Source organism: Camelina sativa, chromosome 3 (assembly GCF_000633955.1).
Source record: "Camelina sativa cultivar DH55 chromosome 3, Cs, whole genome shotgun sequence".
In the NCBI taxonomy this organism is placed as follows: domain Eukaryota; kingdom Viridiplantae; phylum Streptophyta; class Magnoliopsida; order Brassicales; family Brassicaceae; genus Camelina; species Camelina sativa.
The window spans coordinates 14,021,826-14,042,805 of NC_025687.1; the positions used below are offsets into that span (position 1 = coordinate 14,021,826).

The 20,980-nt window shown below is 33.1% G+C and overlaps 4 protein-coding genes and 1 long non-coding RNA gene across 5 annotated transcripts; 3 read left to right on the forward strand and 2 right to left on the reverse strand.

The window, feature by feature from the left end:
• On the forward strand, positions 1,965-5,201 carry LOC104777023 (transcription factor bHLH144-like). The gene is made up of 4 exons (XM_010501211.2): positions 1,965-2,298; positions 2,889-3,049; positions 3,315-3,486; positions 3,667-5,201. Exon 4 carries the CDS (start codon positions 4,076-4,078, stop codon positions 4,859-4,861), a length of 786 nt encoding a protein of 261 aa, XP_010499513.2. The 5' UTR covers positions 1,965-2,298; positions 2,889-3,049; positions 3,315-3,486; positions 3,667-4,075; the 3' UTR covers positions 4,862-5,201.
• LOC104777024 lies at positions 5,563-6,288 on the forward strand. The gene is made up of 3 exons (XR_766198.1): positions 5,563-5,591; positions 5,964-6,074; positions 6,234-6,288. It is a non-coding gene; the product is annotated as an uncharacterized LOC104777024 (long non-coding RNA).
• On the forward strand, positions 6,702-7,381 carry LOC104777025 (agamous-like MADS-box protein AGL62). The gene has a single exon (XM_010501212.2). The coding sequence runs from the start codon at positions 6,770-6,772 to the stop codon at positions 7,313-7,315; it is 546 nt and encodes a 181-aa protein (XP_010499514.1). The 5' UTR covers positions 6,702-6,769; the 3' UTR covers positions 7,316-7,381.
• LOC104777026 (60S ribosomal protein L18a-1) lies at positions 16,653-18,063 on the reverse strand. The gene is made up of 4 exons (XM_010501213.1): positions 17,952-18,063; positions 17,746-17,861; positions 17,580-17,643; positions 16,653-17,160 (listed from the first exon to the last, which is right to left on the reverse strand). The coding sequence occupies exons 1-4, from the start codon at positions 17,964-17,966 to the stop codon at positions 16,819-16,821; spliced, it is 537 nt and encodes a 178-aa protein (XP_010499515.1). The 5' UTR covers positions 17,967-18,063; the 3' UTR covers positions 16,653-16,818.
• Positions 18,242-20,193, reverse strand: LOC104777027 (60S ribosomal protein L18a-like protein). Its single transcript, XM_010501214.2, has 5 exons — positions 19,787-20,193; positions 19,637-19,690; positions 19,422-19,500; positions 18,649-18,763; positions 18,242-18,552 (listed from the first exon to the last, which is right to left on the reverse strand). Exons 1-5 carry the CDS (start codon positions 19,968-19,970, stop codon positions 18,493-18,495), a joined length of 492 nt encoding a protein of 163 aa, XP_010499516.1. The 5' UTR covers positions 19,971-20,193; the 3' UTR covers positions 18,242-18,492.

The window sequence follows — 20,980 nt, forward strand, 5'->3', positions numbered from 1 at the left end:
CTCATCAAGCATTTTCCATGTATAAATATCAACTTCACAAACAAAACACAACACACAACCAAAACCACTAATATGCAGTTTTGAAACACGAGTTAAACCACTAATATGACGCTTTGTTGTTATATAGCGGGACATGTTATTAACATGGCGGTTTGAAATAACATTAGTATAAATATAAAATATTATTAATTCGGTTTTGAAACACGGGTTAAATCTTCCTTTAATTATTTGGTCAATACCACTAATATAAGAATATTAGACATATTAAATCAGAGTAATTTAACTAAAACTTAGTAAAACAATTAAATCATTGGTAAAATTGAGACTTAATCCGACAATAGCTTATAAATTACATATTTATATATTTATTTCCCCTATTATTGTTCTAATAATTGACAATCCAAACAAAAATATTATTTACTTAAACAAAACAAACTAAATATATATAAAAAAAAAATCTTATTATTTTTTAAAAAATTGTCTCGCGGTGTACCGCGGATTAAAATCTAGTCATCGTTATATTTACTGGCTTATTGCAGCCAAATGTCTACTTTTTTCACCAAATATTTTTACTTTCTTGTTTGTGGTGCTAGGCCAAAACAAAAACACAAGATATTTTACTCAAATCCGCATGCCAAACATAAATTACAGCTCTCTCTCAGTTCTCTCTTTTTTAAAAAAAAAAAAAAAGAAAAACTTATTATTACAGCTCAATCAATGTGTAGGAGGGACACGAATGATGAGTTTGGTTTGGAAATAAGTAAGTATATTCTTTGGAAGTATGGGTTGGGACAAGAGCCCCCAAGAGAGAAGAGAGTGTCGTCTAAAAAATTACAAGTATTTGTTGTTGTGAAAGAAGAAGAAGAAGAAAGAAGAGTGGTTTGGGTGGAGGTCCACAAAAACAAAAAGGCTTTTCACGCGTGCTAAGGGAGCAATCCTACGGTCACCATCATGCCCGCATTAAACGGAAACCATTCGAGAATTTTGTTTCATCCAACGGCTCACACTACCCCGTGTTTGACTCTCTTCTGTCCATCCCCTCACGCGTGCTCCCCCATCCATTACCACTATTCCTTACTACTACTACTTATATTTTATTTTATACTCATCAAATGCTACACTCACTAACACATCTTTTCATATTATTATTGTTGTTTACAAACTTATTGCTAATGTATGTATTCCAATTCATAAAAAAAAAACCATCGACATAGTGATTTACATGGGTTTTACACTGTCATCCTCCTAGTGTATTCCATCATTACATAATTTGGATTCTCATAAGAAAATATAAAGAAACAACATTTTTTATAAATTATTAGATGGTTATTTTTTTGGATTTAATTATGGAGATTCTTACAGAACATGCAATGATCTAAGAAAATTTTTACGAAAATGTCATTTTGCTAAAGTATGATAGATTTCCCATTTTTTAACACTTAAAATATCCACATTTATGATTTTTTTTGTTGCTAAAATACATATTTTATAACAAATACTAAACTTAAAAAAATAAATAAAATTGATTAAACCCAAAACATAACGAGTTTGACACATGTTTAATTGTATTTTTGTAACCTAAAAAAATCGTAAATCCATATAATTTTAAACAAAACAGAAAAATCAGTAAATATTATCATGAAAATGACAAATTCATAAAGAATTAATTTTAAATGTATATATTACTCGTAAAAAGATGAATTTTGTCCAAGATTGTGTATTTTTTTTTATCTTGGATGAAACAAGGGAGTGCAAAATCGTGTTTTGATAACTCCAAAAATTCCCACTAAAAAGTTTAACATCTTTTTTGCTTACACATTTTATATAAAAAAACAAGTTATTATAGATTCACGCACGAAAAGCGTGAAAGTAAATTAATAATAATTAAGTAAAAAAAAAAAATACTAAATACTTATATATATAAAAGAGACGATGTAAGTGAGATGAGTGACTAGTGAGGTGAGTGTGTGTGAGTGATTTAAACCAAACCAAACAAAAACAAACAAACCGCACCAGAAAAAGAAAGCCACGCTTCTCTGTCACTTGCTTCCCTTATTTCATTCCCCTTCTCTCTCTCTCTCTCTCTTTCTTTCTCTCTTCTTATTTTTGCCACACATCATCATCATTCTCTTTCTCTCTATTAGATCGTCTTCTTCTTCTCCCTCTCTTGCTCAATTAAAAAAAAAAAAAAAAAGAGAGAGTCTTCCCGAATTTTATCAGAACCTTCAAAACAAAAAAGCTTAAGTTTTTACGCATCATCGATTCGTTTCATCCAAAGGGTTTTTGATTTCTTCTACGGTATGTTGTTTCCTGCCGCCGCAATTTCTGACTTTTATTGTAATTGGTTTCTCGTATTACTCTGATGGTCGTTTGGATTACTTCAGTTAGCTATTTTTATGGTTTATTTCCTCATCAGATGATTGCTAAAAATTTGATTTTTCTTTTGCTATTGAATGTTCTGTTCTTTCTTTGTTTCGTGTTATTCTGAACTATTCATGATCGATCTTTTCCCTTAGACAAGTCAAACTCTTTTTTGTTGATGTTTTGTTTCGTCTACGTGTTCTGTTTTCTTTAAGCAGAGTTGTTTTTTTATTTTGCTTTGTGATCACTATGGGATTGAAAAACATTTTATCGTGGATCCGACTGTTTATGTCTTTTGTCATGCTGCTATGTTACTGTTTATTGTCCGCAGCAGATGCATAATGTTGTACTCTTTCTGAATCAGGAATTAGACACTTCCCATGTTTTAGTAACTCAGTCTGTTTTGTTTTCCAATTGATTTTTCTTTTTGTTTGTTATTCCACCTCGAAGTTAGTGCCTTTCGACTTCATATACTACTAATATTTGAATAGAATTGTTGGTCCTAATTTGTTTGTTTGTTTGTGCAGTTTGTGAGAAGAGGAACGGTTATTGGATACACTTAAAAACTGAAGTTTTAATAGTGGAAGAACCAAAGATGCCGTGGACAGCCTTCTTCATGTTTTTCAACAGGACTTGCACTCGTCTGGTTGTCTTTTTCCTCGTTATTCTGTAAATTTGTTCCTGTCAGGTGAGCAGCTTCGTCTGTGTGTTTTTTTTTTTAATTTTATTCCATATTTCTGGCTTGCTATTATTACTAAGCCATTCATGTCAAGTCTTTCTTTTGCCTCTTGATTAAGCACTTACCCTTCACAAAACTGATTATCTTAACAAATGTAACAATTTGGTTTCTTTCTTGCATTGATGGTGCCATGTGGGAAAAAATTTCTTCATTGCCACCTTATTTACTAGCTTCTTGTGTTAAAACAATTGGTGTCCTCTTTCTTGTTTTGCAGGTGTTGTTTCCGTAATCCGGAATAGCTCTTTGTTGTTGTGCTTATTTTACTGGTTAGTGTGAGAATGTGCATTGTTGTAAACAAGAAGGGAAACCGATCATTGAAGGAAATAGGAACTTTTATGATGACTACATGTTTCATTGCTAATTACCAATCCGTTCAAGTTTGCCAGGTAACATTGCCTCTCCTTGATTTACTGTTTCTCCTAACACTTTTAACGCTTAGGCAACACCCATTTATGTCATTTAAAAGAACTTTGTTCCTCTTGATTGTATGTGAATAGTCTAATAGATGTTTAGTCTAAACCATAATTTGTCTGATATTTTCAACCTTTTCTTATTAATCATTGCAGGCTGAATATTTCAGACAGTTGCTTAAGCCTGTAACGTAGTCTGTCGTTTGGAGTTTTCGAGAATTTGTTTTTTTTGGGCGGCTATCTACTTTTGATTTCGAAAGAATTATTGTGAGGTATTACAGAGTCTGGTTTTCTGAAGAGCTGTCTGTGGGGGGAGCTTCTGGTTTGTTGGGGAGTAAGGGCACTGGTGGAAAATTCGTGAGATCTTTAGTATGATGGCCATAACTTGATCTAGCATTTGTGTTCGACTGTCAACTTAGTTTAGTAGTAACTGAGCAGCTGGAAGCTTACAAAGGCGAATCAATCCCTAGTAGAAATTTTGAAGCAGCTTGCAAGTTTGAGGTGTACAACTTGTTTTTTTTCTCTTTTGTGTGTTTCACATTTTACCTTTGCACGGGGTTTTCTGATGCAGAACAACAATCAGTATCCTCACTTCTCAGATGAAGTGGGTGACAGAAACATGCACCACAACCCTTATGCATCAGGGTCATCCTTTGATGCTTTGTTCCCACCATGCGCAAAGTTGCCATACCATGGTGTTGAACTCCAACCGTCTGAGGTCTGTCCAAAGAATTTTGTCATCTTCGATCAAACATACGACCACAGCCAAGTGATGTACCATCCTGAGCTGACTCATAAGCTCATGAACAACCCATCATTGAACGCATTAGCTTCGACGTTTCAGAACGAGTATGGAGCTTCGACATATCAGAACGAGTATGCTGGGGGAAGTTATTATGGTAACTACGACCAAGAAGTTTCCTCTTCTCATCAAGAGGATCCGAATGAGATTGATGCACTCTTGAGTGCAGATGAAGATTACGAAGAGGATGACAATGAAGGTCATGAGGAAGGTGATTCAGAAGAGGTCAGCACTGCTCGTAATTCTTACAGGGATTATGGAAACAGCTCAGCTGAATCTTGTTGTTCCAGCTATGGTTATAACAACAACAACAACAGCAACAGCAACAACAACTCAAGGAAGCAGAGTTTATCAGGCAGTGCTAGTAGTAACAATGATGGGAAAGGACGGAGAAAAATGAAGAAAATGATGGGAGTGTTGAGGAGAATTGTTCCGGGAGGAGAACAGATGAATACAGCTTCCGTTCTTGATGAAGCTGTTCAGTACCTCAAGTCACTTAAATTCGAAGCTCAGAAACTTGGCGTTGGACATTACTCGAACCAATCTTGAATGCTTCCGATATCTGTTTCTTCCATTGCATATTGTTTCTTGGGAGGTTAATAAGGTCCAGCGCTATCTGGACCTCTCTCTCTTTATTCCTCCCACTCTCTCCTCTCTTCCTCTTGCAGGATGGGATCTACTACCTAACGTTGAATCTCTCTCTATTTCTCTCTATGTATTTTGCGTTTTGTGTTTGGTATTGCTTCGATGGGTTTGCACAAGTACTTAGCGGATTTGTTTTGAGCTTTTGATTTTGTATTGTTTTAACTTTTCAATGTACTCATTTACGACAATGAACAATTAGGGTTAGTGATTTGCTTAGTATAATAGTATGTGACCAACTGTGTTATTCATTTGCTTCTTGTTTTAAGCATTTGATCTCTATGTTAAGCATTTGATCTTTATGACTCACTTGAACAAAAGCAAATGAATAACATAAAGATCGGGTAAAAATAAACCGGGTTTGAAAATTGGTATTTAGTAACATACCATAAACCGGGGTTTTATTAACGTAACGACATTTCAGTTCTTGATTAATTTAACTCGGTTAAACATAAACCGGATTTGAAAATTGAGTTATGATTATACCAAAGCTAACACAAAACACCATTGGCTCAAAAGTTCAACTTCAAACTCAAAGTTTCAGAATTCGCGAAATCGAGATAAAGTTGCCGATTTTTTTTGAGATGAAGTGAGATGAAGTGAGATTATCAAGAGCGATAAATCTCAAACCATTGTGGTATGTTTTATGTTTTTTTCTTTGACTTCACTTCACTTTGTTCTTCTTGCTTATGAATCAGATTTGTGAATGAATGTTCTGTTGAGACTTGAGAGTAGTAGTGAGTTGGTAAATTGAGTGATTAGAGTTTTAAAAACAAGTTGTTTCAGTTTCAGCAATGTCGGTGTTTATCAGTATTGAGCTTTAGTTGTTGCAATTCTTGGAAACTTTTTGTTTCTTCAAGATATGTTAATGCTATTGGTATACATACATTTTCCTTGTAGATTGCTTAGTTTCAGTTCGACATTATTAGTTGTTGTCAAATAGAGAAGTTAGTTTGTTGGATTTGTGGCGAAGTGATCTTTCCATGGATGTTTTTTTGTTTGGTTATAGGTTCCTAAAGGACATGTCTTTGTTCAAGGTGACTATACTCATAACTCAAGAGACTCAAGAACCTTTGGTCCTGTACCATACGGTCTTATTCAAGGCAGAGTGCTTTGGAGGGTATAAGCTTTGTTTTTTTTTTTGTCATTAACGTTATACTATATGATCGTATGATACAAATTAAGTCGAATTAAAGCGCTTTCGACATTTCAAATGCGGTATTTGCATTTGCTTTGGTGATCTGTTTGGCTCATCTTTGGAATGTGAAATTTTGTGCAGGTTTGGCCATTTCAGGATTTTGGACCGCTTGGACCAACCCCTTCTTAGCTCCATGAATTAGCTTGGTCCTAAAGTATAATTGATTTCTTACTTTGACTATGATTTTTCGTAATAAATTTTAGTCACTGTTACATAAAAGTTTCTTAATTTTTTGGTATGGATGTCAAAGTTTATCATATTGTGTTCAAAGTTCAAACTTCCTTTTTTTTTTGGTATGAGTGTTATGTTTATTATATCATGTTCTCAATTTTTGACTGACATAAGTGAGCATAAATGTTCAAGACTTGCAAACATTAATCTAAGGATTGACAGAAAAAGAATGAAAAAGACAAATCAATCTTAGAATTGACTAGTTTAATGCAATCTAATATGTATCAGTCTTTTTCATCTATATAAAACCAAATCTTGCTTCATAAAATTTTATTCCTAAGTTGAAAGGAAAAGAGAAAGAAACACATACTAGTTTAAAATTTCTCTTCATTTTTCTTTTTTTTTTTTGAGTAAAGAAACTCATATCTTTTTTGTTTTCCACCAAAATGAGTTCCAAGAAAACCAAAGGAAAGCAAAGGATCTATATAAAGAAAATTGAAAAAGACGAAGACAGGTTGGTCACATTGTCAAAGCGTCGCAATGGTATCTACACCAAGCTCAGTGAGCTCGCTATTCTCTGCGGCGCCGACTTTGCATTTCTCGGGTACTCTGGCTCCGGAAAAGCATATACGTTCGGCAGTCCATCCTTCCAAGCCGTTGTGGAGCGGTTTCTCAACGGCGAAGCCTCCTCGTCGTCTTCTCATTTGCAACGATCGGTCTTTGATGCTCACCACAAAGCGAAGATTCAAGAACTTTGCGAACTGTACAACAGTTTGGTGGACAAGGCACGTGAAGAGGAAGCGGAAGAGATGAAGGCGGCTGCGTCCGTGGAGCCGTTGCCTGAAGATGCGTGGTGGAAAGTGGATCCGATGGCGGTGACTGATGAAGAAGAGAGGAAGCAGTTGCTGGAGAAGTTTGAAGGGCTCTATGAGAAACTGTGTGATGAAGTTGATGTGAGGAACCAGAGAGAAGATGCTGCTGCGAAAAATTAACAAATGATCCCTCAATAGCTATGTAGTCCTTATGATTAGGATAGCCATCTTTTCTTTATTTACTTAGTTTTCTAACCGGTCAAAGGTTATGTGCACTCTTTAATAAAACAGAAATAATTTATTTTAATGTTATTTGGGAAAAAAATACAACAAAGGGAAAAAGTTAATCAATTCGATCTCTGGTCAGTCCACAGAAAGGATGTTACTAACGACTAACGACTAATGGTTTCGTTTCGTTTCCAAATTCACTATAAGAAAAAAAAAGTTTTTGTTATAAAATGGATAACTACTTTTGTGAGTATCCATCAACATACTTCCTCTCTAAGTAATTTGGGCTCCAAGTAGTATTTTGCTCTTATTTTCTTATCCTTAACTTCTCTATATGTACGTTCATTTGCTTCAATGTAATAGTAACACAACAATAAGAGAGAAGAAGAAGTAACACAACGATAAGAGAGAAGAAGAAGTAACAACTTCCTTCACTTACCCTCTCGTCTCTCTCTTTATTATAGTAGTGTAATATTATAATATAATAATATTGTATATTTGCACAATGTCTTTACTGCTAGAGCATTTAGAAGGTAAATAAATTTATATTGTATCTATTTATGTTTATATAAAACATAAATATTATAGACATCTTGAAATTATGCCTTTTTCTGGATTAATCGTCATAAGTTGTACGTGTTGTCTCTTTTACGATCAAATATATAGCTAAATCATATTTGGATAGATCATTAAATATATAGTAGGCTCTGCCTCTTTCACGATCGTTAAAGCTTTCTATTTGATCATTAGTGAGGCAGAACCTCTATATGTATACCTCGGAATCAGCCAATAAAAAATACTCAAATAAAAGCGTGATATGAGTAGGCAGAGCTAAATAGTGCACGTAGGGTAAACAAGGACTCTGGTCAGCTTTGTAACGATCAGTCCGAAAATGACATAGTCTTTATATTTGATCGTATAGAAGGCAAAGCCAATCTTTCCGGAAAGGACATAACCTTTTGTTAGATCGTGAAGGAGGGGTGAAATAATCTTATATATTTGCGTTATGTTTTATAACACGTTATCAGCACGATGTCTTTACCGCTGGAGCTTTTACGAGGTAAGTAAATTTCTATTGTTTCTATTCATGTTTATAGAACATAAATATTATTGACATCGTGAAATTAGGCTTTTTTCGGATTGATCGTCATTAAAAATGTAGGCGTTGCCTCCTTTACGATCAAATATATAGCTAAATCATATTTGGATAGATCAATAAATATATAGTAGGCTCTGCCTCTTTCACGATCGTTAAAGCTTTCTATTTGATCATTAATAAGGCAGAACCTCTATATGTATACCTGGGGAATCAGCCAATAAAAAATAGTCAAATTAAAGCGTGATATGAGTAGGCAGAGCTAAATAGTGCACGTAGGGTAAACAAGGACTCTGGTCAGCTTTGTAACGATCAGTCCGAAAATGACATATTCTTTATATTTGATCGTATATAAGGCAAAGCCAATCTTTCCGGAAAGGACATAACCTTTTGTTAGATCGTGAAACAGGGGTGAAATAATCTTATATATTTGCATTATGTTTTATAACACGTTATCAGCACGATGTCTTTACCGCTGGAGCTTTTACGAGGTAAGTAAATTTCTATTGTTTATATTCATGTTTATAGAACATAAATATTATAGACATCGTGAAATTATGTTTTTTTTCGGATTGATCGTCATAAAATGTAGGCGTTGCCTCCTTTACGATCAAATCTATAGCTAAATCATATTTGGATAGATCGTTAAATATATAGTAGGCTCTGCCTCTTTCACGATAGTTAAAACTTTTTATTTGATCATTAATGAGGCAGAACCTCTATATGTCTACACGGGAATCACAAATAAAAAATAGACAAATAAAAGTGTGATCTGAGTAGGCAGAGCTAAATAGTGCACGTAGGGTAAAGGAGGACTCTGGTCAGCTTTGTAACAATCAGTCCGAAAATGACATATTCTTTATATTTGATCGTATAGAAGGCAAAGCCGATCTTTCTGGAAAGGACAGAGCCTTTTTTAGATCGTGAAAGAAGGGCGGAATAATCTTATATATTTGCGTTATATTTTATAACATGTTATCAGCATGATGTCTTTACCGCTGGAGCTTTTACAAGGTAAGTAAATTCATATTGTTTCCATTTATGTTTATAGAACATAAATATTATAGACATCGTAAAATTATGCCTTTACCGGATTGATCGTCATAATTTGTAGGCATTGCCTCCTTTACGATCAAATCTATAGCTAAATCATATTTGGATAGATCGTTATATATATATATATATAGTAGGTTCTGCCTCTTTCAGGATCAAATAAAAGCTATTTCTTTTATGGATAGATAGATCGTTATATATGATAGGTTTTGCCTTCTTTACGATCATACATAAAGCTACATATATAATTTTTGGATGGATCGTTTTATATGGTAGGCTTTGCCTCCTTCCATATCTAACAAAAGACTATGTCTTTTCCGAAAACATCGTTAAAAATGGCAGGCTATGCCTCCTATATGATCAAATATAAAGGCTATGTCATTTTCTGGATTCATCATTATAAGTGGTAGGCTTTACCTCCGTTGCGATCAAATATATAACTATGTTATATCCGAATTGATTGTTTGATATATGGTAGGCTCTACCTCCTTCACGATCAAATAAAAGCTATATCTTTTCCAGATAGATAGATCATTATATATGGTAGGCTTTGCCTCCTTTACCATCATATAGAAAGCTATATAATATTTGAATTGATCATTTGATATGGTGGGCTTCGCCCCTCCTTCACGATCTAACAAAAGGCTATGTCCTTTCCGGAAAGATCGGCTTTGCCTTCTATACGATCAAATATATAGACTATGTCATTTTCGGACTGATCGTTATACATATAGAGGTTCTGCCTCATTAATGATCAAATAAAAAAGCTTTGTCTTTTTCTGTATTGATCGTTATATATGATAAGCTCTCTGCCTATTCTACGATCAAAGAAAAGTTGTCTACTAAATTCTTATATATAAGGCTATAACTCTTATATTATTTTTGAAATTTATGTTTGTTTATTGAGTTCCGTTTATTATTAAAGAATAACTATAAGTGTTATATGCGATTTAAAGACAATTCAATGTCTTTAAAATGAAGAATATATTTCTCTTATGAGAATATATGAAGTACATGTCAACGTATTATAGACGTTGCAAAAATAATTGGAAGGTCTAGATAAGCTAGTCTTTGACTTCTAAAGACATCATATTCATAATTATCGATGTCTAGTGTTCTCCAAAGTCTCAAAGAAACTCATGGAGTTTTAATGACATTTTGTATTAATAAAATTATTTTGTTGAGACTATAAATAAATATGGTATCACAAGTTCGACCATATTGGAGACACACATGTATGATGTATATGATTATATCATACAAAAACAAAGATGTCAAAATGATAGTAAATATGAAATTTCCTAATGCTTCAAGCATAGAGTTACTGGTCAAGTCATCCCGGTCAATCAATGATATTAAAAATCATTGAGAATTTGTTTGGAAAAATACAAGTTTTTTTTAAAAGTATTGCATACTTCATTCATCTTTCAGGTAACATCTAATTTATGTGAAATTTATATTAGTTTATTTAAATTCATTTAAATTTCTATTTATTATTTATGGAGTCGATGGTTGTATACCCCTTCTTACTTATGTGGTAGGCTAAGCCTCCAAAATCATATAATGTTGGTCCAATCACCATCCTTTTGGTTTAATAAGCTCATTGTATATATATGGTGGTTTGATTTCTTTGATAAATCCCCAAAATAAACCCCAAATATAACCGACCTAATAATAAGATTTGGTCAAAGGTGAATGGATTTGAAAGTCATCATCTTGAGAGGGGTAATACTATTCCCACATATTTATAAGGATCTAAGATAATACACATAACCAAAATCAGTATGTTGTTGATCTTAAAGTGGAATTCAGTACGAGATGAATGAACTCCAAGAGTTATCATCTCAAGGGGGAGAATTCAAGGAATCCCACATCTCAAGGGGGAGAATTCAAGGAATCCCACATCGACAATAAGTCCATAAAATTTAGTGCATTTGACATCCCAGAGCGATATAACTTTGGTGAAGTCATATCTTTTAGTTTATCACATATATATGTCGCATGAGATAAAGTGGAACATCCATGATGTTCACTCTTGAAATGAGCTATAATGACCCGTTCATAGCGCAACCCCAAGAGATTGCATAACGGTTCTTGGTGATTTAATCTCCATGTCAAAACATGGAACATGCAGTTTTGCATGTAGTCAATATTATGAGACCAACAATTTATAAAGAAATATTTCTCCCATATTATATATTCATGGTTGTAGATTAAATATTTCTCATTTTGAATCTTATGGGTGTGTGATATATATTGAAAATGCTCCTCTAAACAGCATAAAAATATGATCCAAAGAGGATGAAATATATAGATACGAGAAATGAGTCTCCGCTCTAAATATATAAAGTCATCTTATTAGAGATGTGCGTATTGCAAGATTTGCATATCATCAAATTGGATGATAAAAGTTCTCTCTGTCATTATGGGAGAATCATTGAATAGTTTGAATCTTTGAACAAATGAATATAATGGATATGAACTTGAAAGTTCAAAAGATTAAAAGATCACTATTCAAAATATATATTGCAAATCAAATGCAGAAAAAAGCTGAAGGATGAGATTTCATATAACTATTGATCCTCACAAAAATGAATATGAACTTGTAGTTCTCACATAAATGAAATGAACTTGTAGTTCTGAGAAATCTCATATCCCAGCTAAAAATGCTCCAGTAAACATATGTCTCTCACGGATAACATACTAAGACTCTGACACATAAGAAACGTGATAGACTATTTTGGTTCCTATGATAAATAAAATCCTCGAAAATAAAAAGGAGCAAATTAAAAAAAAGATTATACTCTCAAAAGAGGAGCAAATAAACTCCTAAAGAATAGTAGATAGACTCTTTAAGAAGATCTAATAGACTCCCAGAAAGGGGCACATAGACTCCTAAAGAACAGCAAGATACTCCTAAAGAGGAGCAATATACTCCTCAAGAGGAGTAGAGAAACCGATTGATATGCATGTCGACAATAATATGATATAGCGCAAATGTGATTAATGAGGATCATAAATCTATGCTCTGTGAGCATAGAGAGATACATATTGGCCAATAAAGAGGTAACCAAGTCTATATTAAACTTGTATAAAAGACGAATAACTTTTAGACTAGTGGTCGAAGCATCAAAAGAGTATAGAGATATATAAAAAAATGGTGTGTCGCGCCATGTTTTGTTAAAATACCCTATATCAAATAAAATTGATTCCATGACTTGAAGTATGCCTCATGGAATGCTTAAAGAGCTTATCGCGAAAGACATATGATATCATAATTATGTTCTCGACAACTCCTAACAATGATGATTTTGAACATCATCAAAATTCTTGATATTTGGAATAAAAGATCTTGGAAAGACAAATATGTCTCCAGATATTCCAAACTAAATATCTATCGAAATAGATGTTATACTAATCACTTCTAAAGGAAGTCATATATATATATATATAGTCATATAAGATCATATATAAATGCTGACGAGCATTTATATATCTTATGAGTTGTGCATAGCATTGTCTACTAATCTCTTTGCAACATATAACTCATTCTCTATGAGTAGATTTTGAGATGAGTTAAAAAGTATCTTCTATTACAAATGTATGATTAACTTGGTCTTAATATATTTTGGAACCCCGAGTTTGGTTTAGTTGGTTTTGCAGATGGAGAATTTGTATCGTTTCATATAAAAATATATCTCAAAACAATGAGTTCGTAGAGTTTCAGTGACAGAATTTGGTCGTTGCTTGTTCAAGTCATGCCAAATTAGTTGTGCTTCATATGCCATATCAAGAATCCAGAATGGTTCAGATGATGCCCGAATGTCAACCAATAGCCGCCTAAGACTGGAGCCTCGTAACATGTTGGCAAAGAACTTCGAACTGAGGGTTCGATCAACATCAACTAGTTAATGCTTGTTAAGACGCATTAGCAAGACACAACTAAAGTAGTCACCAAAGGCAACAACAATGTTTGAAGATTGTTCCATATGTCGCCCAAATCAAAGGAAGATACACCAAAAGCGACAAACAAGACATATTCCTTTCTTACGCTCAAAAATTCGAGAAGAATAAGAAATTTGATAGCAAGTACGTCGACTCAAGTAGCAATGTAGCAGAGTTACTTACAAAGGTGCTTTCTGCTACTTCATTCAGAATGTATCTTCAGAGATTAAATGCATCTTTTGAAGATGATACTTCGAGGGGGAGAATATGATGATTCACGTGGCTTCAATCTTTTTCCGTTATCATGGTTTTTATTCTTATGGATTTTTCCATGACAAGGTTTTTAACAAGGTAGTAAATAACACGCAGAATATCCACCTTAAAGAAGAATGTCAATGAGAACAAGACTCATCTGTTCTAAAGGGAAATTGCGTCACTGCACACTTTCTTTTCTGAATCATGGTTTTTATCCTATACAGTTTTTCTATGATACGGTTTTTAACGAGACGGTACGTAATATGTTAATAGTGATGGATAATTACTTTTATAAAATGGATAATTACTTTTGTGATTATCCATCACATACTTCCCCTCTGTGTAACTTGGGTTCCGAGTAGTATTTTGCTGTTATCTTCTTATCCTTAACTTCTTTATATATACGTTCATTTGCTTCAATGTAATAGTAACACAACAATAAGAGAGAAGAATAAGTAACAACTTTCTTCATTTACCCTCTTGTCTCTCTTTTTATTATCGTAGTGTATATACATATATACTAGATTAGGACCCGCGGTACACCACGGGACAAATTATTTATAACTAAAACATTTAAATTATAAGTTGTATTTGTTGGTTAAATATGTTATAATCTATACTAATAAAAAGTAGGAGCTTAAAGGCGTCCACATAGGATTTTAAACCTCCAATTGTGATTAGACACTTCACTAATTAACATTTTTTAAAATCTCCAGAATTTTCTATATTAAGAATTATTTTAAACAACCAATCATGATTTGACATGTCATTCATTAACATTTTTAAATTTCCAGAATTTTCTAGAAAAAAGAAAATTTTAAATTTATGGATATAAAAGAACTATGCACAATATCCCACATCGGCTAGAAAATTTTTAGACAATGGTTCAGAACCAGTATAAATAAGATTAATATGCTTCCAACAACAAATGAGCATGAAAGCTTGATTTGTCACGCATCCAAGTTTAAAAGTATATTCGGTTTGATCCGGTTTTTTATTTGATCAAAATAAAAGTTTCAAAAGTTTCAAAAAAAAAAATTATAATATTTAAAAATTTTAATATTATAAATATTGAAACTTTTAAAAGTCCTTAGCTTTTAAAAAGTTTTTAAATATTATAATTTTTAAATTTTAAAAGTTTAAAATATTATAAATATTGAAACTTTTTTAAAGGTTCAATATTTATATTTCGAAACTTTTAAAAGTTTAAAATATTATAAATATTTATGTAAAACATAAATTATCTTATTTATCTACGTTTGTGCTTTTTATGTCTTATGAGCTGTAAAACATATTTTTGTGTATGATTTTATAGATATGTTGATATTTTTTATTAATTTTTTATTTTTATCTTATTTTTTATTGTTATGAGAAAAGAAATGATTTTGTTCTTGGAGTTTGATGGATTAACAAGTTGTGTGGTAGTCTAAAAAAAAGGTTTTTTAGTGGAAGAAAGTGAAGAAGTTGACGAGGATGAAGAAGAAAAAGAGTATAGCGAAGAACCAGACGGTAAAAGTAATGATGACGATTACCACAAAATTTGACAATAGAAATGACAAGAAAGAATATGAATAATAAGAAAACATTGAATAAAAAACACGAAAGCATAGGTGGTAGCGATCAATTAAATATGAAAACGAGTTAAATTCATGATGATAAAATTGTTTTGTTTTTCTGGTGGTCAAAGAAATGGTTTAGGATATGTGAGGTCATTAGTTTAATTCGCCTCGCCTGGATGTCGAGTTAAATTCATGATTTGTTTTTTATCAGATTTGATTTTATAACACAAATGATTTTTATATTTCAAAAAACTGTATATCGGAAATTTAACTTTTTCCTTAATACTAATTTAAATTTTTTATAAGATAATATTTTACTATTATCATCAATCATATATAGTTTTCATCAAAATATATCAAATATACTCACGCGTAGCGTGGATTCAAAACCTAGTTTATAGAATAATTGTTAATTTTATGGCTTAAAGTTTAAACTATATAATACTGCAATATAATTTTTTTTACATAATATTTATTAATCAATTTAATTAGATATATCTATTCTCAGATACCAATAGTGTTAACAAAATAATGAAATGGTGTTTTACCCGTTTAACACCAAATTAATGATATTTTAGTAATATATCTCCGTTTCAAAAAAATTGTATTACATAACTAAATGTATTATAGAATAATTAAATATAAATTCAAATAAAAATGAAAGTGAATGATATATTTATGTTTGAACGAGGTAGAAAGATTTTCTTATTTTTTAAATCTTATCTATAATTAATTTTGAAATTTTTGGTAACTAATATTAAAGTCAATGCACTAAATGTAAAAACTTTCTAAAAAGTATTTTTGAGCAAAAACTGCTGCAAAAATACTAGTATAGATATATACATATATTATATATATAATATAATAATATTATATATATAATATAATAATATTATATATATAATATAATAATATTATATATTTGCGATATGTTTTATAAAAGTTTTACAATTTATTACCAAAGTTATAAAATTTGTCAAAGAGATGTCTCGGGAAGAGATTTTAACATCTCAAACTGTACGAGAAAATGAAGTTTTGTGTTTGTCTACTGATGTGATTTAGGATTAGGGATAAAGTCTTTCAAAGATTGTTCATTCGCTATAACCGATTAGTTTGGTTCGTCACGCAGCTTCAAACACTTCACAGGAGAAGCGCTAGTTGAACTCATTGACGAGGGTTTTAGTTTATGCTGAGTTCTTTTATTCGTCACCTCAACTCATGCGTATTGTATTACCCTCGTCAAGATTTACTATTTTTATTAGATATGAGAAGGATCTCTGTATTAATCGTTAACATCATGATTAGCAAGTTACTCAGTTAAGAAGTAGAAAATTTGAATTCTTTAGAGTCTCAAGAGTGCAAACTAGTAAAGATAAACAAGAAAATCCAGAATCAAAACCAAGATAATGCATAATAATACTTCAAAGATTCTTCTACACTCAAAATTTTAAAAAGACAAAACCAGCAACTTTGATCCCTCGAAAAAAGTATGAAATAGTCAAATTACCTTATGATAAAAGTGAGAGAGAGAGAGAGAGATAGAGATTCTACATGAACAAGTTAGGCCTGGAGGCCTTGTAGGTGGTCTTGAGCTTTCTGGTGGGAGGTCTAACCTTCCTGAAGACCAAGGGGAACTTGATCTTGCTGTTGTGAAACTGTTTAGTGCTCTCTCTCTTGCAGAGGTTGGCTGGGACTGTAGCTGTCTTGATGATCTGAATGCAAGGGAACCTGACTCTGTGCCTTGATGCCATCTCGGTGTACATTTGCTCCACTGCTCCGTTCAAAGTTGTGTCACGGAACTCTTTGTACATGTTATGGTAACCTGTACGACTCTGGTATCTCAGCCAGATTCCAAAGTTCTTGATCGTTGTTGGGTTCTTCTCAAAGATCTGTCACAACAATAAAGTTTTCTAATGCATCAGCAGACGATCATAGAAACAAATGGAGTAGCCAAACATAGTACACCCTAAAAGGAATGACATATCAACATGTAGATGGTACTTCGATTACAGAATGTCAAAATCACCAAACACTTCACACCATCAATTCTAAAACAAACTTATAAAACATGCTTTGAATATAATTTCAGATGAATATATAAAACACAATCAATGGGATCAGTTGATTGAAACAAATCATGATAATAAACTAAACTCTAAACAAGAAAATAAACACAGATGAACAAAAATGTAAAGAAATGTTCAATGTCACTGAGAGCATATCAACAACAATCAATACCAAACGCAAATCAATATAGATCCTTACACCATAATTCACATATCAAAGAATAGAGAAAACGAAGTATAACCTCGTTGATGGCTAGCATCTGTCCATTGCTCTTCTTCACCTTCTTTTGCCTCCTCAAGAAGTACCTAAATCATCCAAACACATTCAGAAACAATTCTTCAATCAATGATTTAAATACATTTTAATCCTGACATCAAGAATGGATATGTAAATATTATTATACGAACCAGAACTTGGACTTGGCAAGAACCTCGTTCGTAGCCCAGAGCTTCATCCTATAAATCTTAGGTTGCTCATCCTTCTCCGTCGGGAGTGCTCTTCCGACAACCTGGTACTGGTGAAGCTGCCAAATAACAAAAATTCCGATCAGATTACGCCGAATCTTAAGAATACCAAATGCGCTATAAATCGCAAGAACTCAACGAGGCATTACCCTGAAAACTCCCATTTTCGTTCTCCGCCGATGATTGAATCCTCCAGAAGACGCGAAACACTCTTCCTTGCAGCTTTTATATATGTGACCTAGTTTTTAGAGATGGTGAATTTAAAACCCTAATCTCACACTTTCTTACCAGATCCTAAAGCCCATTGGGCTTGTTTAATTTCACACCCCATATGGTCAAATTCTGTACTCCTCCAAAATAATTTATTAATTTTACTGAGTTTTTTTTTTTTTCTAATTTTTACAAATTTCAAACCAACAGACTTTGAAAGGAGTTCAGATTCATGGGAACTTTTATATTGTAGCAAAGCAATCGTCAAAGCAGACCACATAATATATATTACATGAAGAACCAAGGGAATCAACAACATACGTATTTGAGCAATATATAAGTTCGACACAGCGTTACAAAATGTTTACTTCTGTAAATCATTAAATCTTCAGATAACTGGCCTAATGATACATATCTACATTTTCGTGTGTACATGTAGATAATATATACATGATGTGAGTTCAGTTTTGGGGAGTAGCTTCACCAGATGTTAACATCCCCAGCCATCCCGAGCATGACGGCGATCATATACACAACAGACTGGATGATTTCAGACCAAAAAAGGAAAAACGAAGATGTATGAGACACTATGATAATGTATACAATGTAATGAAAGAGACAGAGAGAGTAACTCACTGCGACTGAGCAGGCTACGTAACCAGCCTTCTCGCGATGATCAACAGATGTGACTAGAATAATAAAAGCACCGAGGTACCAAGGGATCCCACCGAACAAGAAGCCCATGATAAACCTAAGACCATAGACCAAAAAAAAAAACCTTTAAATTAGCATCTAGAACAAGTTTCAAGTCATAAGATGTATGCTTTCAGCTTTCTCTTGTTAGTGAGAAACAACAGAATCATATAAGCCAGGTTTCTCTTGTACCAACGCTTCAGGAGGAGTACGCATGATCAACACATCCATTTCTCGATTAATAGCTATCTCGGTGCTCTTCTATATCTTTACATTAGTGGATTGGAGACAAGCAAGCCACAAGAAGTTTTTCCACAGACATTTCTATATTGGTTCAGTACAAAGATGTTTTCCAAAAAGAAAAATATCCACAATGACTAGAGTTCAAAAGGTTAAGTAGAAGAGATATGCAATCAAATCAATCAGAGTCGGGATCGAAATTAAAGAGAGCCTGTTCTTGAATCTAGGGCAAGTTCCACAACGAACTGTGACTTAACACTGCCAAAACACGATATTTGTGATAGCATTCTAAAACCTACATGCCATAAACCCAATTTCCAAAATCCACAAAACCTAAGCTTTTGTGTTTTTGATCAGAACATAAATGGGAAAATAAACAACCAGAAGAACCAAATGAATTTGGCGGGAATTCGTATTGCGAGACAATGTATAAATCAATCAAAATGAAAAGGAAAGTAAGAAAAAGAAAAACTTACAGAAACCATCCCATGCCCAAGCCACAGCAAGGAAGGTCATGCTCTCTCATCATAGGTCTCACCTCAACCACTGTATAATCTAAAACAACAAAAACCCATAATCAAATTACTCATTATCTGATCATAATCCAAACAAATTCACTTAAAGATTACAACTTCATATAACAAAGATAAGATTTTGTCTCCAAAATTGAGGGTAAAGACATTGAACTTACCAGGAACAACTGGGAAACCTTGAGCATAATTCACAAAACCACCACCAGGAGGACCTAATCAATTCAAACACGAAACGATCACATAACAAACAAAATACCCTAAAAAAAAGCACATAGCAACAAAATCAAACGAAGAGAGATGTTAAAAACCTTGGAAATTCTGATAAGCATGTCGAGGAAACGTAGCAATCGGTTGCTGCGACGGCGGTAGAAATTGCGGTGGAGGAGTCGGAGTAGGATAATTTGCAACGCCTTGAAACGTTCCGTAATAGTATTGTTGCTGCTGCTGCTGATTCACGGTGGAGTCTCTAGGTTTTGCTGCCTCTTCGTCCATGTTTGATACAGATCAGATTAATTAATAAGAAAATTCGCTTCCACACCGGTTTGACACAGAGAATAGAGAGAATAATCTAGCTCCTCCGCTGCGTTTACCGATGAGTAACGGCGAATCTATCGGCGATGGGAAGACGAATAGAAGAAGGAGACTCGACCGACGTAGAGACGAGGGAAAGGGAGAGACGGAGAGTCAAATGACACGGTATTGTTGACCCGATTCGCGATCCGGATATTAAACCGGGTCACCCGAATTTCGATTTTTCTCAATATGGGCTCACTAAAAAGCCTTTTAACACTTGCTATTTCTTCTGACCGAACGTGAGTGAGAATAGAGAGAGAGAGAGTATCCTGTATTTTTCTGGTTGCAAAGTTACAACTTTGTAACATATGTTTGAAAAACAAATGTGGTGCTTCAAAACATATGTTTCTTGAATCATCTATGAATAACAACAATTCCCTTGTCTTTAATATACAAAAGTTGTGCCCAAATGAGGACAAACCAATAGCAAAATTCAAAATCATATAGTCATATTTGTTTGGCATCCTTTACAAATATTATCTTTTATCAAATGAGATGAAAACGATGATTTGCTCTTTTACTTATTAGTGAACTGGTTCAATAACTTCGTTAACATTAGTTTTGACAATTCCGTTCACAAAGGTTTTACCATTAACATGAAGATCCAACTTCGGTTGATTCCTCTATACAAAGAAGTATTTCGACACCTAAAGAACAAACACTAAAGTGATCTTCGACTTAAGAAAAAAAAATCAAATCTGAATCAATCCAAAAAGCACTGCCTGCTAAAAATAAAGTTGAGCGAAGAACATATCAAACCTGAAACAGGATGCTACCTCATAACTCATAACAATGAAGAAATCTTTTTTTTTTTTGTTTTTCCCAAATACAAAAATGAGATTTCTCAATTAAAAAAAAAAAAAAAAAAAAAAAGAACAAGAAGATGAATGAATCAGAAAGAAGCTGATTTGCAAAGTCATTCAGACTGA

What these genes read in the sequence shown, in the direction of transcription:
- LOC104777025 (XM_010501212.2), top strand. Translation starts at nt 6,770, where the DNA reads ATGAGTTCCAAGAAAACCAAAGGAAAGCAAAGGATCTATATAAAGAAA.
- LOC104777026 (XM_010501213.1), bottom strand. An exon ending in CTTGCCAAGTCCAAGTTCTG is followed by an intron (nt 17,644 to 17,745) that starts GTTCGTATAATA and finishes TGGATGATTTAG; the next exon opens with GTACTTCTTGAGGAGGCAAA. An exon ending in AGATGCTAGCCATCAACGAG is followed by an intron (nt 17,161 to 17,579) that starts GTTATACTTCGT and finishes TTGTTGTGACAG; the next exon opens with ATCTTTGAGAAGAACCCAAC.
- LOC104777027 (XM_010501214.2), bottom strand. Translation starts at nt 19,970, where the DNA reads ATGGACGAAGAGGCAGCAAAACCTAGAGACTCCACCGTGAATCAGCAG. An exon ending in TGCTTATCAGAATTTCCAAG is followed by an intron (nt 19,691 to 19,786) that starts GTTTTTAACATC and finishes TGAATTGATTAG; the next exon opens with GTCCTCCTGGTGGTGGTTTT. An exon ending in AGGTTTCCCAGTTGTTCCTG is followed by an intron (nt 19,501 to 19,636) that starts GTAAGTTCAATG and finishes TTGTTGTTTTAG; the next exon opens with ATTATACAGTGGTTGAGGTG.
- LOC104777023 (XM_010501211.2), top strand. Translation starts at nt 4,076, where the DNA reads ATGCAGAACAACAATCAGTATCCTCACTTCTCAGATGAAGTGGGTGAC.